This window comes from Globicephala melas, chromosome 19 (genome assembly GCF_963455315.2).
Source record: "Globicephala melas chromosome 19, mGloMel1.2, whole genome shotgun sequence".
Lineage (NCBI taxonomy): Eukaryota > Metazoa > Chordata > Mammalia > Artiodactyla > Delphinidae > Globicephala > Globicephala melas.
This window is the reverse complement of record NC_083332.1, coordinates 58,380,362-58,397,603: the sequence shown is the minus strand read 5'-3', so window position 1 is coordinate 58,397,603 and position 17,242 is coordinate 58,380,362. Positions and strand designations below refer to the sequence as shown.

At 50.8% G+C, this 17,242-nt stretch overlaps 1 protein-coding gene across 2 annotated transcripts in view; it reads right to left on the bottom strand.

The window, feature by feature from the left end:
• Nucleotides 1-17,242, bottom strand: part of ATP2C2 (ATPase secretory pathway Ca2+ transporting 2) — a 75,695-nt gene that overhangs the window by 11,354 nt on the left and 47,099 nt on the right. For both annotated transcript variants that reach the window (XM_030863178.2, XM_030863177.2), the window contains exons 8-16: nucleotides 15,584-15,733; nucleotides 15,429-15,497; nucleotides 15,021-15,096; nucleotides 10,857-10,923; nucleotides 4,571-4,695; nucleotides 4,325-4,422; nucleotides 3,619-3,720; nucleotides 2,378-2,467; nucleotides 1,346-1,447 (exon numbers count right to left, since the gene is read on the bottom strand). In XM_030863178.2, the coding sequence (XP_030719038.2) occupies nucleotides 1,346-1,447; nucleotides 2,378-2,467; nucleotides 3,619-3,720; nucleotides 4,325-4,422; nucleotides 4,571-4,695; nucleotides 10,857-10,923; nucleotides 15,021-15,096; nucleotides 15,429-15,497; nucleotides 15,584-15,733 (879 nt within the window). The remainder of the gene's footprint in view (nucleotides 1-1,345; nucleotides 1,448-2,377; nucleotides 2,468-3,618; nucleotides 3,721-4,324; nucleotides 4,423-4,570; nucleotides 4,696-10,856; nucleotides 10,924-15,020; nucleotides 15,097-15,428; nucleotides 15,498-15,583; nucleotides 15,734-17,242) is intronic.

Here is a 17,242-nt window from a genome sequence, read left to right as displayed (position 1 = left end):
GTGCATTTGTGAAGTGCCGTCTCCCTGAGAGAGACCGTAAGCGCCAGGTGCCTTGTCAGTGTGGGTCACGCTGTAACCCCGGCACGAGCACAGCACCTTCCTGCTCGCAGTGGGCAGCGAGTGAGCCTGTGCAAACTGACACGGAAAGCTGTCCAAGACAGCACTTCAGGGAAGAGAGCAAATTACACACACTGCATACGGCATGACCTTCTTTTGAAACTACTACCCCCCGTGTTGCATTCGCACATTTAGAACCTGGAACACTCTATCTCTGACTGCTAAGGGGTGTCAGCACGGGTGGGGAGGGAGAAAAGAGGGGCAGAATTGTCGTGAGCTTGCGTTTTTGAAGTTACATTTCTATAATTTTTTTCAATGAAAATATATTACCATTGCCTTTGGGGGGAAAATAAGATTTGAAGGTATTAAAACATTAAAAAAAAAAAAATCCAAATCCCCTCTTAAGCACCCGGAATTTATAGGCCTGTCCACTCAGGGCAAAGAGCTGGGATAAGCTGGCCGAGGTACCCGCCACTGTGAACGAGACGGGAAATCTCAGCGTGGGTAAGACGTGACATATTCCAGAAAGAGCAGAAAGTTCGGAGAAAAAGGAAGAAGGCGATAAAAATCTCTTAAAAAAAAAAAAAGTTTCTTCATTGTAGAAAATCTGAAAAGCTACAGAAAATTTAAAAAGAAAAAAGGGGGGGAAAAACGGCTGAATCCCCCCACCCAGGCACAGCTAGTAGGAATTCGGTACCTGTTCCCCAGGTGGCCTAGAACCTATGCGTGCACACACGTGCGAGCCCACCGTCCGCACCATCTATGGTGGATGCTGGGGTGTGTGTCCTGGATCCCCCTTCAGGATGGAGGCTCGTTCCCCCGTTACGACAGTTACGTGAGGTCATGTGTGTAAAGAACTCAGCACAGGGATGGGAATAAAGGACCCTAAGTTAGCAGTGGGGTCAGTGTCATCAGTAGGGACATGCAGTCACTGCAGTGGTAATTACTCAGTCATCGTACTGTAGGCGAGTCTCACACGTGAACTTGGCATCAGAATCCCCGGCAGACACAGATGACCGGGTCCCAGCCCTGGAATTTCTGAGTCAGTGGGTCTGGGGTAGAACCTGAGAATCTGCATTTCAAACAAATTCCAAGGTGATGCTTCTGCGGGTTCAGGGACCCCACTTTGAGAACCAGAGATTCAGATGACAATCTCAGAAGAGGACCCGAGGTAATCAAAGGTTTATACTTTCACGTATTTGGAAGCTCACAGAAGTAGCCAGGAACTTTAAACTCTTCTGACGTCTGCATTTTGCTTTGCTGGAAAGGGGCAGAGAGGCAGACTCACCTCATTCCTGGGGCTGCATTGAACCGCCATCCACTTCTGTTCCGAACTGAATGGAATCTCTTTTTTTCGCATGTATGAATCTTTAATATCACTTAAGCCCATCTAGGAAAATAAAATGGGACGTTTTCAGTGAGTCATCCTAAACCAATCTCTATGCAAAGCTCAGTCCCTTTAAATGATTCATTATTCAAACCACCTCAGGCAGATGAGAAATCCACGTGTTTAGCACACAGAGAAAAGCCATTTGCTTTCAAACGTCCCATGGGAAAAGAAATCAATCTCTCTTTTCTCTTGTCCCAGGGGCAGAGCCTGATGGCCTCTGCCACAGCGTCTAGCTGGAACCCTGTGGGGTTTCTTGCCGGGACGAATGTTTCAGACTTGAAGAGGCGGCAAAAGGAGCCCTGGGAAGTGGGGCGCCTGCGGTCACCACCTGGGGTCCCTGCCAGGCCTCACATTCACTCGCTCTTTGATGCTTTCAGGCCAGTTCCTTGACAGCTCTGAGCCTTGGTTTCCCCAGTTGTAAACCAATCCTAACCCGTGCATCCCATCGCCCCCCAAGGGGTGAAAATGGGTTCTTAGGGGGTGAAAAAAATCTCCTTTATGTATAAAGCACAGACACCCATACAGTACAGGAACAGATACATACTATTGGGCTGACAAAAAAGTTCGTTTGGGTCTTTCCGTAACATCTGCAGTATTAAAATCCCATGGGGGGAGTGATTAGGGAAAAAACATCTAAAAAGGGGATGTTTAGGGGAGTGTCATCGGTTGCACTGTGTCCCTCAAAGACTTACGGAAGGTGTAATTCCCCAGTGCCTGCGAACAGGATCTGATTTGGAAATAGGGTCTTTGGAGGTGTAACGAAGTTAAGATGAGGTTGTTGGGGGAGCCCACGATGGCATGACCGGTGTCCTTCCAAGAAGAGGACAAGGCCACGTGAGGACCTCCCTCACTCAGGCAGGACCTCGAATTGTGCTGCCAGTGTAGCTCCGAGAGAAGGAATTCCCCACGCAGACGTCACAGACCTCCTACCTTCATTGCCAGGGCCACCAAGGCGCCCTCCGTGGGCTGCCCCATCATGGCGTTCTTTCTGATGGTGGCGTTGTTGGCGACACAGCCTGCCTGGAAGGAGCGGTGTCCGAAGGTCGTTTGTTAGTATTTGGAGCTGCACCCGCCGGGGTTCCGGGCTTACTCAGGCACGTGAAAAGGTGCCTGAACGCTGCACCCATTTTCAGAGCTGGGGCTGGCATGGGGGCCAGGGACAAGTTTACTCTTCAAAATACATCAGTCTCAAAACCCACACGATTAATATTCACTGACTCTGCTGAATGTGGGTCGTCACACAGCTGTCACGAGGAACTACAGTGGGGAGGCAGGCAGACTGGGGGGTCACGCGTGTGGGGTGATGGCCAGTGCCTGCTAATGGGGACGGGGTTTCTGATTGGGGCGACGAAGCATCCTGGAATTAGATAGCGGTGAGGGCTGCCCAACCTTGTGAATATACTAAAACCCACTGAACTGTACCCTTTAAAAGGGTGAATTCTGTGGTGTGCGACCTACATCTCAATTTAAAATAATAACTGAAAATAGAGAAGTACAAACAAATAGACAAAAAGAGCACGGGGGTGAATCCCGGCTCCCTCCCACTCACTGGGGGACCTTGGGCACTCACGCTACCTCTCTGGGCCCCCGTTTTTTTTTTTGGCCGGCGCTGTGCATGCCAGCATGCCGTATCTTAGTTCTCCAACCAGGGACCGAACCTGTGCCCCCTGCATTGGGAGCGCTGCGTCTTAACCGCTGGTCCGCCAGGGAAGTCCCGAGCTCCTGTTTCTTAATCTGCACAACTGAGATAATGGGGCAGCCCTCTCAGGGCTCTGTTAATTGTCACCGTGGAGGTGGGACCTGCGCGGAGAGGATGGTGGTCAAACTTCCTGTGGGGAGGGGACGTGAGCTCCTGCGAGGACAGGTATGGCTCACGTTACAAGTACTGATGGTCACAACAGGCAGCGTTCATCCCGTGCTTGTTTCCCAACATTCACGGAGCCCCTTCCCTGTCCAGCAAGCAAGGGGGGAGGAAGGGGCTCCCAGCTCTTCCCTTACGTCCCATATTTCCATCTGTATCTGGGCCACCGTGACAACCTGACCCCTGGGCCGTGGCCCAGTCATCACCGAGAACCAGCTGGTCCAACTGCTGCCTCTCTTTCTGGAGAGAGTCCCCATTAGCTCTGTTTTAAATGCATGTTTACTTTCACGGTGGCGCTTTTGACACTTACCTCCACTAATTTCCCCACTGAGATGTTGGAAAACTGCTTAATGACTTCCTTTGAGGGTAAAAGACAGACAGTCCCTTGGCCGTTGTAGCCAACTCCGCTGACCTACAGGGCAAAGGCAAAAAACGGGGTGTCACTAGGAGGCAAAAAGACGCTTCCCCGGTTGACCCCTATCCCTTTCTGGGGATCCATCCCTAAGGACACGGTCCCACCACGAACACGTCTCCAAGCGTGAAGTGTCCCCCGCAGGATTACGTATTCATCAGACACCTCACCAAGTGCCGTGCTTCAGTAAAATGCAACGGCATTCTTCAGCCGGTAAAAATTATGGTTATGAAAACCAAGTATTAGCATACAAGGGTGCTTATGTTCTAGAACCGGGGCGGGCAAGCTCGCTCTTGTAGAGCCGGTAGCAAATATCGTAGCCTTGGCAGTAATCTCTGCTGCGATTACTCTGTGGCTGTGATATGACAGGAAGCACGGACAATGTGAACATCCATCCAATGTGGACATCCTCTGCCAGCCAGAGGGTGGCTGCCTTCCACCAGTCGTGTTCCTTGCTGCTATTGGTAGCAAGGAGATTGTCCAATAACCCATATTTGCTTCTTCCTTACTGTTCTCCGGAAGACTCCGTGTGCTTTCTCTGGGAAGGAAGGGGTCTGGCAGGGCACAACCTGGACTTGAACCTTATAAATTCACACAGGCTCACCTCAGCGTGGAGCCCGTCCGACGTCACAAGTTGGGTGACAGTCATTTCATTGGCAGTCAGAGTCCCCGTCTTATCAGAACAGATGACATTGCAGCAACCTGGCACAAGAAGACACCAGAGTTTATAGGAACAAGAAGTCGTCACCACCAACTCTCAGGCTTAGGAAACACCCAGGTAGAATCAGCACGGCACTAAAACGCCCACGCAGTCCAATTCGTAAGAATCCAACCAGCTGGGTTCCCTCACCTAAAGTCTCCACGATCGGCAGCTTCTTCACAATGACCCGCTTCCTGGCCATCCGCAGCACTCCCAGGACCAGCGTCACTGTGACGACGATGGGCAGACCCTCGGGAATGGCGGCCACAGCCAGGCTGGATCGAAAAGGCCAGGCGGATCACCTCGAGCACGCACTTAACGATGACGTGCATCGCACCTGGCGTTGGCAGCATGTTTACCCGGTGAAGCTTGTCCGTGGTTCCCCCACCTTCTCTGCTCTGTTCTCTGCTGCCAATCCCATGACACACCTGCCTCCTCCTTCAGCATCCATTGCGCTGAGCTTTCCCGCTGCGAAACCCTGCTTTCCTACCAGACATCCACACTTTAGTGTGAATTAGTCTGTCCCTTGTTTTGCCTATTTAAGTGCTTTTGCATTTAAATTGTTGTCATCTATTAGAGACAAAAGTCTTGGGCCCTATGAAAGCAATCTCCGGAATCAGGCACTAAGTGGGAAGCGGAATTATTAGGTTTAGAGGGTCCTCCCTGGGTCCCTTGAATTTTACTCTAAATTGGTCTAATGGTTTAGACATTTGCTGTGAGAAAACCAGACAAGGAAATGAAAGTTGGGGGAGGTGAAGTGACACGGCGAGGCCTTTGCCTAAGCAGGCTGTTGTGCTGTCTGCTCATCTGCTTAGGACGCCCCCCACCCCCCACCACTCTTTCTGTACCACGGGGCCCCGCCCTCCCACAGCCAACGTTGATTGGGTTAGAGAAGAACATGTGACTCCAGCTGAACCAATGAGCTCCTCCCTTGGGAATCTGCATTGGGACTGAGCACAGGATCCCCTTCCTGTGGGCAGGGTTTGTGTCTTGCCAGTGACCTCAGGCCGATGGGGGAGGGAGTGCGGGGCAGACTGTGCAGAGCTGTGGGGTGAGCATTACCGTGCCAAGCCCCAGCGTGGTTCACCCTTTGCAGAGCACAGTCCCGCAGGTAGTCAGTAAATATTTGCTGAGTGAACACACAGGAATGAGTGAACACATGGCAAGTGCAAGAGCCTGGACCCACCCTGGCCTAGCACACAGTGAGCGCTCTACATAGGTTGCTTAATAATCAGAAAGCCCCGCCGCCGCCGCCGCCGAGGATGAACCGAAGCCACGCATGGCTACCGTATTTCATCAGATCTAAGGCGCTGCTGATTGGGAAGGGCACCATTATCCTGCGCACCTCTAAAAACATACTGCCCATTAACAGTGCCGGGATGCTTTCTTATCACCTCACTTGTGAGAAGCAGTCTGACTTCAGAGAAGGTAGAAGGTGAAAAAGAATGTGTGTCTTAGATTTAAAGAAATACGGTATATGAATGGCGGCCTTTCACCTGGAGGCCGTGGAGTCTTCAGGGGTAAGTTATATAAACCAAGGTGACGGAATTTGGTCGAGGGACTGTGCCCGGTTTCTACGGTGACGGCAAGAAGGTTTCCTTGGTTTTATGGCACAGGCTGACAAGGCCAGCTAAGCAAACATTTGCGAAGGGTTCTCACGGGCACTTTCCTCCTACATGGCATGAGAAGGGCATTGTGTGTGCCTGGATGTTTTCATAATAATAAAAAAGTAATTGGCAAACTAATAAAGATTAGAATAGACCAGGAAAAACAAGTAGACCTTGGGTCATCTTGAATGTCGCTCAAGGCACAGGGAAGTAGGATAAAGTTTCTAAAAGAATGATTCTCTTGCTATTTATTTTGGAGAATCTCTTCCTCACCAGCTATCCTGCCATTTCTACCTTATGACTGAGAGGTGTTGAGTGATTTTCTTCTGCTAAAAACTGAAGAACCTCATCCTTTCAAAGTCACAAGTGAAATGACCACAGTCAGTTTTCTTTCAATTGCAGTTTCCCATGGACCGAGTGGGATGAGAGAGATGAAAGGGGCTGTTAGACAAGAAATCAGAAATAACCTTGGGGAAGTAGGGATGCGGTGGACACAGGAGCCTTTTCTCTTACTGACCTGGAAATATTTAACAGTCTTTTTGCCTCATGGAACTTTCTGTGGTTTACAAGATGGGATGGAACGCATCCTTACTTGGGGGAGGTTCTCATGCATCATGGCCTCTGAGAGCTCTGCTTTTTCTGGGAGCCCCTCCTGGCTGAGGCTCCACCCTCTGCTACCACCCCCTACCTCTGAAGACCCAGTCACCTGAGCCTTCTTTCTGGGGCTCCACCTTCTTCCCTAGCGCCACCTCTTGCTGGAGCCCCGACTAGGGTAATTGTAGCCATGGCCTCACTGCTCAGAGTGATGCTTCCTAAACCGGCAGCATCCCATCCCTGGGGAGCATGTTAGGAATGCAGAATCTCGGGCCCTCCCCCCAGACCCACTGAGTCAGAGCCCCGGCAATCTGTGTGGGACAAGCTCTCCCAGGGACCCTTGTATGGTGAGGTTAGTTACGGTCAAGTCCAAGACCCCCTGCTCTACGGCGTCCTCCTCTTGCGGGAGGCCCTGCCCTCACCTCAGACTCCACCGTCCACAGCGCAGCCAGCTGCCCACTGCCCTGTTCCCTCTTCCCCCCTCCCTCCTCAGAGCAAGCCAGGGTTCACACCTCCCATCACCATTCCAAGAATGGCCAACACTTTTCATCTCTCTGCTCCAAAAGAATAGTAGAGATGGCCTGGCACAGCGTGTTGAGAAGGGTTCTGAGGATGTGATTAGAATTCAGAGAAAAAGGGACCCATGACTTTCCGCGTGATCAGCCCCGTCACTTACCCCACCGTCTGGTCTTATCACCCAGCCCGACCACAGCCTCCCCGCTGCTTCCACAGATGCGCTAGGCTCACTCCGCCTCCACGCCTTTGCCCCTGCCATTCCCCTGCCTGAACGCCCCGCCCACCCTTAGCAACATCTCTCCAGCTTCAACTCCTCAGAGAAACCTCTCCCGGCCCCTTTTTCCGGCCACATCCCTTCCCGCCTCCCTTTTAATCTCTCTCAACCATCGTTTCCTTTGTAGCTTTGATCATAAGTTGTGATTATTTTGCTAACATGCACTTAAATTGTTCACGTTTACTTTCCCCACCAGCCTGCAGACTCCGTGGTCCAGCTCCATCAGCACTGGACGATGCAAGTACATAGTGAACAGGTGCTCAAGAAACATGTGTGGGGCAAATAAGCAAACCAAGCGCCATGGCCGGGGAGGGTAGGGAGAGTCCCCACCCTGCCCGGGAGGTGGCCAGGGGCACTGAGCCGGACCCCGGCTTTGGATCAGAATCGTGGGGTCTGCAGTCTGTCTCCTCCACTCCCTGATCCTGTAACTACAGGCAGATGTGTCAGCCTAACCCTCAGCGTCTCCATCTGTGAAACGGAGACCGGCCTGCCTCTCGGAGCTGTGCCTCGATGAGCGAGGTCACCTGCTCCTCCCGAGTCCTTCCCCCTCCTCCACTCGGCATCAGCAGACCCTGGCTGCGCCCCCTTCACGTTCTCGAAGATTCTAGAACCGCCTCACCTAGCTGGTCAACACTCCGACACTGACATGGAAGGATAAATGGCCAATGAAAGCTCTGGGTCCTATTTTCCTTTATACCATTCACGGCACGTAGCTCAGGATATAAAGTCAGGAAACCCCCGCTCGACTTGAGATCATGACCTCGTCCACTCAAAAGAACGCGTTGGGCTCTGTATCTAGAGCTCTGCAAGCTGTCTGCTGTGGCCACCACCCAAATGTGACGATGATGATCCGGGTGTGTTTCAGGGAAAAGACCTGAAATCCAGCAGGAACATCTGTACAGCACAATGGCCTGATTTTCATGGTCCCAAAGAGTTTGGGGGGAAGACCCAAGCCCTGGTATCAATCCATTTATTTATAGCTTATATAAAGTGAAAACCTAAAGACAATTGCTGTTAGGGTATCTTTTCGTTTTATACTCAGAATTAGTCTGAGATGGCGTTTTCCAAATGTTTGCCACCTGTATCTTGCTTTTATGGTTTTTGTCACATAATATTCTAACTGCATAATATTCTTTAAACCAACTTTTCCTTTTTCTTTTTCATGTCCCCAGGAGTTGGCATTAATGAGATTTTGTTTCTTAAAGAATGGCAGAGCTTCTAAAACCAGACACAGGCTTTTCCAGTTTCCATTCAGTCACAAAATAGTCACTGAATAATAGGATACACACCTGCCCGCAGGTGGATTTTGCTGGCCTGCTTCTCAATGCACACAGGGCACTGACACAGGGCAATGACGCAGTTGAAAGAATGTATATATATATGTACAACTGAATCATTTCGCTGTACAGCAGAAATTAACACAACATTGTAAATCAACTATACTTCAATTTTAAAAAGGGAGGCATTTGGAATTTTACAAGACCTGCATTTGAATTTCTTCTATTGCTAATTGCCAGGTAATGGTGTCCACTCATTTCTACACAGACAGACTTGACTCTGTACCAGAGACGTGTACACTCAACCCCCTAACGCAAGGTTCTCTGGCACACTGGCCGGCCCTGTGGGAAGCAGCTCCCTGCAGCCTCCGTCCTACACTGGGATGCCCCGAGCCATCGTGAGGTGCGTCACTGTAATTTACTGTAATGACAGTTACAACGTGGCTGTCTGCAAACAGTTCACTTTTTATATATAAATTAGAAAGGATCCAAGGATCCCTGTAATAACAGCTTTCCTAATTACCTGCTTTATGTTTTCTTTATTGAGATGTAATTCACATACCATAAGATTTGCCCTTTCAAAGTATATAATTCAGTGGTTTTATATTCAGAGTTGTATAACTATCACTACAATCACTTTTAGAGCCTTTTCATCACCCCCAGAAGAAACCCCATAACTGTTGGGGTCCCTCCTCATTCCCCGACCCCAGTCCCTGACAGCCACTAATCTACGTTCCGTCTGTATGGATTTGCGTGTTTGGGGCATTTCATAGAGACAAAGTCACATGGCATGTGGCCATTTCTGTCTGGTCTCCTTCTCTTAGCCTCATGTTTCTATGGCATCCACACCGTAGCACGTGTCAGTGCTTTACTCTTTTTTTTTTTAATATCTTTATTGGAATATAATTGCTTTACAATGTTGTGTTAGTTTCTGCTATACAACAAAGTGAGTCAGCTGTACGTATACATATATCCCCATATGCCCTCCCTCTTGCGTCTCCCTCCCACCCCCCCCATCCCACCCCTCTAGGTGGTCACAAAGCACCGAGCTGATCTCCCTGTGCTATGCACCTGTTTCCCACTAGCTAGCTATTTTACATTTGGTGGTGTATATATGTCCGTGCCACTCTCTCACTTCCTGCCAGCTTACCCTTCCCCCACTGGCTTCCCTCCTTCTCGTGGCTGAATAGTATTCCCCTGTACGCTGTTTATCTGTTCACTACTTGACGGGCACCTAAGTTTGTTTACATTGTGGGTTTGAGGTACTAAGTATGTATTTTCGCTCACCGACATTAATCTTCCACGTAACACCTGACCGTCTTACGGACAACAACACAAGAGGGCGTCACCCTGAGGAAACCATGAGGGGCCTGACGTGGGTCCTCCACGTCCCGGATTACCGGCTGCCCTTCCGCTGGGACATGCCCCATTAGGGACAATCCCCAGCACCCCGTGTCCCCGAGCAGCCGTGGAAAAGCTGTGGCAACTTCACGCCCCTGCACAGAGCCTGCCTTCTGTCTGCCTCTGCTTCTCCACTGGGACCCAGGGTGGGGCGGTCAGTTATGAGCACCACCAGGTCGTGGAAGGGCAGGTTCCCGGGGCTTAAAGTCAGGGCCCCGATCCCCAGCCCTGCAGTCAGCCGTGCGGCCTCGGCTACACGGTCTCTGTCCTCTCCTGCAGCTGCCTCCTTAAATCAAGGGCCGAGTTCCAAGTGCGTAATGAGAACACGCACCCACTGCGCGTTCCGCGTGGCCGCAGGCACCTGCGCAGGGCACCCGCGGCATCCTCACCGCGCCCCTCGGAGGGCTGACATCACACCCATTTACAGAGGAGGAAAAGAAGGACCAGTAAATGAAGACGCTGGGCCGGGGTCGCATGGCTAGCAAGTGGCAAAGGCAGAATCTGAACGTGGGTTGGCTGGCTCTGGAGTCTGCGCTCAGCCAGGAAGACCCAGACCCACGGGCCAGGGGGACAGTGACAGGGACTCCGAATCGTCAGCTTTCCTTCCTTTTGCAGACATTCACTGGGCACCCACCTGCCAGACAGTGTGCTACGGGGAGACTGTGGCTTAGGGGGAAGGGCTGCATCTTCCCCATGCCATTTATGCCCCCCATCTCCCCACCTTCTCTTGTACACAGACGAGGGGGGGGATGGCCCAGCGCCCTTACCTGACCCCGATGGTGAACATGCTGAGGAGATGCTTCCCTTGCAGCCAGCCCGTGAACATGATCAGGCCTGGGAGGAGATAAAAACATACACGTATGTATGTACACACACACACGCACGCACGAGTATGTCCTCCAAAGGACGAAGGCATTCCAAACTCATTTCCTTAAAGAGTTTCCAGTAATATAGACACAGGACGGTTATGAATAACCTCCAACACGTGCCACCTCTCCCCTTTTTCTTTTTAAGAAACAACTCCCCTGCCTACGAGAAAGAGGATGGCTTTACTTTTTCAGGAGAAGATCAAGCCAGCTCAAGTAAAAGAAACAGCCAACCAGTTTATTTGGGGCTGTTGTCAACATTTCTGTATTATTCCACAAGTTCCCACGGGCTGCACGCCCCCAGGACTTGCCCCAAGGTGTCTGCTGTGCTCCCGCGATGCACAGATTGGCCGCTGTCTCTCGACTGACTTTATCCTGCGTGTTCATGATTAAATACATTCCTTTTTCCATTTTTCGCCTTCGTCAATCGTTGACCCAACGTCTTCTAAACGCCAGGCACTGTGCTATGCATGGGACACACAGTCAGTCAGAGACGGACCCTCCAGGCACAGGAGTGGCATGAGTTGCTGGGACCCGTGAAAGTGCTGAGACGTTCTGACAATGGGGAAAAGTTCAGGGGCCGCCAGGCGTGGCCTCAGTTTCCTCACCTGCAAAGTGGGTACAATGACCATGTCTTCCTCAAGGACTTGTTTCAGGATGTAAGATGTGACAATGCACTTGGAGTGCTTAGCACGGCTCCTGGCCCACAGTAGCACCCAGTCGTGAACTGCTGGGGCCACGGTTACCAGACAGGTGAAGGGAAAAATGTGTGAGGTGAGAGGAGTCGCCTGTTGACACGTCCTGGGAGATTTGCTGAAAAGCACTAGCTTTGTTTTGCAGGGAAAGGGGAGTCAGCGCAAGCTTTCTGCTGGGTAGTAGCGGTGTGCGTGTGTGCGTGTGTGCGTGTGTGTTGGAGTACGGGGGTCAGAAGAGCTGATTTATTAGGGGCTATTTTCATACTATGTATCTTTCTAATTAATTTATTTATTTTTGGCTGCGTTGGGTCTTCATTGCGGTGCGGTGGCTTTCATCGCGGTGGCTTCTCTTGTTGCGGAGCACGGGCTCAAGGCGCGCGGGCTTCAGTAGCTGTGGCTCGGGGGCTCTAGAGCGCAGGCTCAGTAGTTGTGGCGCACAGGCTTTGTTGCTCCGCGGCATCTTCCCGGACCAGGGCTTCAACCCGTGTCCCCTGCATTGGCAGGCGGATTCTTAACCGCTGCACCACCAGGGAAGTCCGTATTTTCATACTATGATTAGCAACAGGCTTCAGTAGTCAAATAAAATCTTAGCTGCCATCCAAATGAACCCAGTTGCAAAAGACTGGGTGGGAGGGAACTCTATTAAAAATAGGTGCAGGTCGCACCCACCAGGACCCGCCCCTACCCTGGGGGCCTCCCTGCAGTAGGAGGCTGAGCTTGTTCCCCAGGGGCTCACAAGAGCTGACTGTGCTCATTTCTTCCCAAATCCACGTTCAGTAACTTCGCACTGGTAGCTTGAAATGGGCGGCTGTGACTACTGATACCATGGAAAGGGGCAAACACCGCTTTCCGCTGGAGCTCGCTGTTCCCCTGAATCTCCTCCTTGGACCCTCTGAGGGTTCAAAATTCCCACTCTGCCGAGCAATTCTTCAAATATTTATTAAAAAGAAAACACGTCTGAATGGTATCATGGGCCTGGCCATGCACATGCTAATTTACTTTCTCATTTAACTTGAGGAATAATGGCTTATACGAGGCAATGACCGTGCAGGACCTCTGACTTGAATTTTTTTTTTTTTAAACAAATTTCATCTTGTGGAAAGGCCTGCTAAGAGCATCTATTTGACAATGTGCCTTGAAGCACATCTACTTGGTATTTGCTCTTGGGGCCATTATTACGGCCCAGTCTCCTTCTGGCAACCCCAATGTCTAGAGCAGGTGGTGGAAAGGTCTTCATATAACAGATCAGATAGTAAACAGCATCGGTTCTATGGGCCATATGGTCTGTTACAACTCAGCTTGGCCATTGCAGTGTGCAAGCAGCTATAGATAATACGTGAATGGGTGTGGCCGTGTGCCCATAAAACAGATGTGTGAACACTGAATCTCATATAACTTTAATGTCATAACATATTCTTCTTCTTTCTATTTTTTTCAGTCATTTAAAAATGTAAAAAAAATTCTCGGCTTGTGAGCCACACAAAAACAGGTGGCAAACCCGATTTGGCCTGGGAGTCATAGTTTCCATCCCCTGCTCCATACTGTAAAAGGGTCCTCTGGCCAGCTGGGGCCACGTGGGCATCCAGTCTAGCCCAAAAGCCTGATCAATATAACCCCGAGGATGGCAGGTGAACGGCGATGCAGAGCCACTTTGCCCTCCTGCGTCCATGACAGACATCACTAATCCATCACAGTTCTCTGCCACCAAGCCCGAGCATGGACTCCAAATCCTCTCACAAGCACAGAGCCCCCTTAGCTGGGATCAGACCTGGCAGGTTAAGGTAAAACCCATTTTCCATAACTGTTCCAGGACAAACTAGGGTGGAGAGGAGGGAAGAGGACATAGAGCTACATGAAAACAGTAAAACTACTGACTGAGCAAAGTCTGAGCACTAAATCCAAAGTTGACATTTGGAAACTGGATACTAGAAGGTTGGGATGGGGTGGCCAGGGAGGAAAGGGTGGGCAGGTCTGTCCCCAGCATGACAGAATTGAGAGCTTTGACTTCAGACCATATCCTCTTAACACTTTGCTAAATTTACCACCTCTTACAAGTTGTGAAGGAGTGGGAGATACCTTCCATGCCTTTGAATCCACCCTTTCCTCTGTCTGGAATTCCCAATCTCTTCTTTTTTTTTTTTTTTTTTCACTTGGCAAACTCCTACCCATCCTGCAAGACCCAACTTAATGTCACCTCCTCCTGGGAGCCTTCCCAACTCTCCCATGCAAAATTAACTGCTGCCTTCACATTTCATATTTGTTCAGGCGTCTCTCTCCTATTTCCCTGGGGTCCTTCAAAGGTCACAAGCTGTGTCTGACTCATCTTGGTGGCTCCAGACCTATCATAGGGTCTAGCATGTCACAAGATACTCACTAAATGAATGAATTGCATCTAGATGCCCAGAAGCACAACAAAACTGCTGCTAGGAGGGACAGATGTTTCTCCCAAGAACATTACTGGCTCTGCAGTTTAGCCAGATTCTCTAGTACTTCCTCCCATCACTGCTCATGCTATGAGCAGTGGTTGGTTGGCTTGTTTCTTTATTCACTCATTCATTCAACCAACATTTATTGAGAATCTACAGTGGCCCAGGCACTGGTTGATCCTGAAAGCTGGGAACGAAGGACACAGACTCAAAACCAGAGCTGGAGACAGCAGGAAGGAGCAGGTGAAGGGACCAGGGCAGCCCCATGGGGATCTTCAGGAGTAAGACCTGAATTTAGCTCTGCAGCATCTGTGGATGCTGTTTGGTGTGTTGCCAAAGGCCAGGACGCACAAGCCCAGGCACGACCTGCTTAGTAGAATAGAAACATGGCTGGGTGCACCACCAGACTACATTTCCCAGTCTCCTCTGCAGTTAGGTAGGCCATGTGACTTCATTCCAGCCAATCGAGAATAGGCAAAATTGATGACATCACTTCCTGGTCCCTGCCTTAAAAATTTTCCCCCACAAGCCTCCATATTCTCTCTTTCCCTACCGGCTGGCTACATAGAATTATGGCCCACCTCCCAGGACCTGCAGGAAGGCAGAGCAACAATACAGTAGGGGCCTGGGATCCCAAGTCAGTGTTTGGAGGTGAGCTATCCAGGAAAGCCATTTCACCAGGAACATGCCCATGGACTGTGGTGTGGGCAAGAAATAGATTTTGACCATGTTAGGCCATTAAAATGTGGGGGCTGCTTGTTACAGCCATTAGCTTGTTCTGATAGAGAAGCCTCTTGTTACTGTCCAGGAACCTCTGATCCCAAACCCCGATTCTCACCCAGGTGAGTAGCAGGGTATTTGAGAAACAGCCGTGGGTGCTCCGGACGGCTCCCTCCACACACCCCATCCCCTCTGGGACCCCGTGCAGAAACTGCTTCACCCACCAATTATGCCGAATGAGAAAAGTGTCAGTTGCTTCCCCAGTTTGTCCATGCTTTTTTGTAGAGGAGTTTTAGGCGTCTGAAAGGATGAGAACAATGGGTTTGTTAGATGAGATCCCAGCAGCATCCCCCAGTTTCTGCCTGGATTTTTTAATGTCTTAAGCTGAGTGACGATTACACAAGGACACATATATAAAACTTCACTGACTGCTACATTTCAGATCTGCGCATGTCACCGTAAGTTATCTTGACAAAAATCCGAATAAATGTTTTAAAAGAAAAAAATTTGAAAAAGCGTACTCACGTTAATCATATCATCCTTATTCCTAAGGAGCAGGCAGGGCTGGTGTCACCAGCTGAGAATCATCTCAACCCCCAGCTTCCACAAACCCAGAGCCCCACTGCCCTCACCTCTTCAGCCTGCATCATCTTAAACACTTCTCCGAATTGGGATCTTTCTCCTGTTCCGATCACGACGCCCTGCGTACAGGAGAGAGGAGCTTGAGTTCTGAGGCTGAAAGCCTGCAGATGACGGAGGCCAGGGCCCCCAGGCACCCGGGGCTTACCTGTCCCTTCCCGTACTGCACCAGGGTCCCCATGAAGACGATGTTGCTCAGGGTGGTGAGGTCGCCCCCGCCCGTCAGCGGGGTGTCCGTCTTGCTGCTCGGCTCGGCTTCTCCCGTGAAACTGGACTCGTCCACCAGGAGGTCTGTGACCTGGGGGGGGCAAAGCGAGAAGGCGTGGCACCCACCCTCCCACCTGTGAGCTGGTGTTCAAAGCCCAGAACGGTGTCTAGCATCTTAGTGTCATCGCCAGCAGACAGCAAACAGGAACGTGCTGAAAGCAGGAAGCGAGGATCAGAACGCAGCCTCAGATGCCTCCAGGAAACAGAAAAGCTTTGAATGTACGGCCCCTTTCAGAATGCAGAAAGGTCTCATATCCTATTTTAACATTATTTTAAATTTTAACATTTTTAAAAACTTAGGCAATGGTTAAATTAGAACAGCCCTCTCAGAGCATCCTGTCTTTCCCCTAACACTCCACATCCCACCCGCCTTGGAAGGTCCCGTACAATCTGTGTAGTCTGAGTAGCACTGAGCCGTGTTATGCAGTGACAGCCTAAGGTCACGTCAACACCCAAAACACATACTCGGGCACAGATACGCACACACACCCATACGTTTCCAGGGTGACACTTCCAGAACACCTACCATGCGCCAGGCCAGGCGCGGAACACTTCACAAGGCTTATCTCTTTTTTTTTTAATTTATTTTTTATCTTTGGCTGCATTGGGTCTTTGTTGCTGCGCTCAGGCTTTCTCTAGTTGCAGCGAGCGGGGGCTACTCTTTGTTGCGGTGCGCGGGCTTCTCATTGCGGTGGCTTCTCTTGTTGTGGAGCACGGGCTCTAGGCGCGCGGGCTTCAGTAGTTGTGGCACGTGGGCTCAGTCGTTGTGGCTCACAAGCTCAGTAGCTGTGGCGCACGGGCCCAGCCACTCCGCGGCATGTGGGATCTTCCCGGACCAGGGCTCAAACCCGTGTCGCCTGCATTGGCAGGTGGATTCTTAATCACTGTGCCACGAGGGGAGTCCCACACGAGGCTAATCTCTCAATCCTCACAGACTCCATGAAAGATGCTAGTATTTTCTCCTCTCTACGTTTGGGGTAACTGAGGCATGGACTGATTAAGAAATGTGCTCACGTTTCCACGGCTAGTTAGTGGCAGAGCAGAGGGTCTGAACCAAGGCGATGGCTCCAGAAACTGCACTCTTAACCACCTTGCAAAACTGACCACAGGCCCAGTAGGTATCATTCAAGAGGTGAGTCTCCTGTGGCCAGAACTGTGCCAGGTACCACCGAGGACATGCAAGGCATCAGGGTGGGCTCTGCCCCTAAGGACCTTCTCATTTAAGCAAAAAAGAGGGCTTCCCTGGTGGCGCAGTGGTTGTGAGTCCGCCTGCCGATGCAGGGGACACGGGTTCGTGCCCCGGTCCGGGAAGATCCCACATGCCGCGGAGCGGCTGGGCCCGTGAGCCATGGCCGCTGAGCCTGCGCGTCCGGAGCCTGTGCTCCGCAACGGGAGAGGCCACAGCAGTGAGAGGCCCGCGTACCGCAAAAAAAAAAAAAAAGTCTAATCAGACAAGTCCCGATTAAGGCACATTCTACAAAATACCTGACCAGCCCTCCTCAAAACTGTCAAGGTCATGAAAAACAAGGCAAGTCTGAGC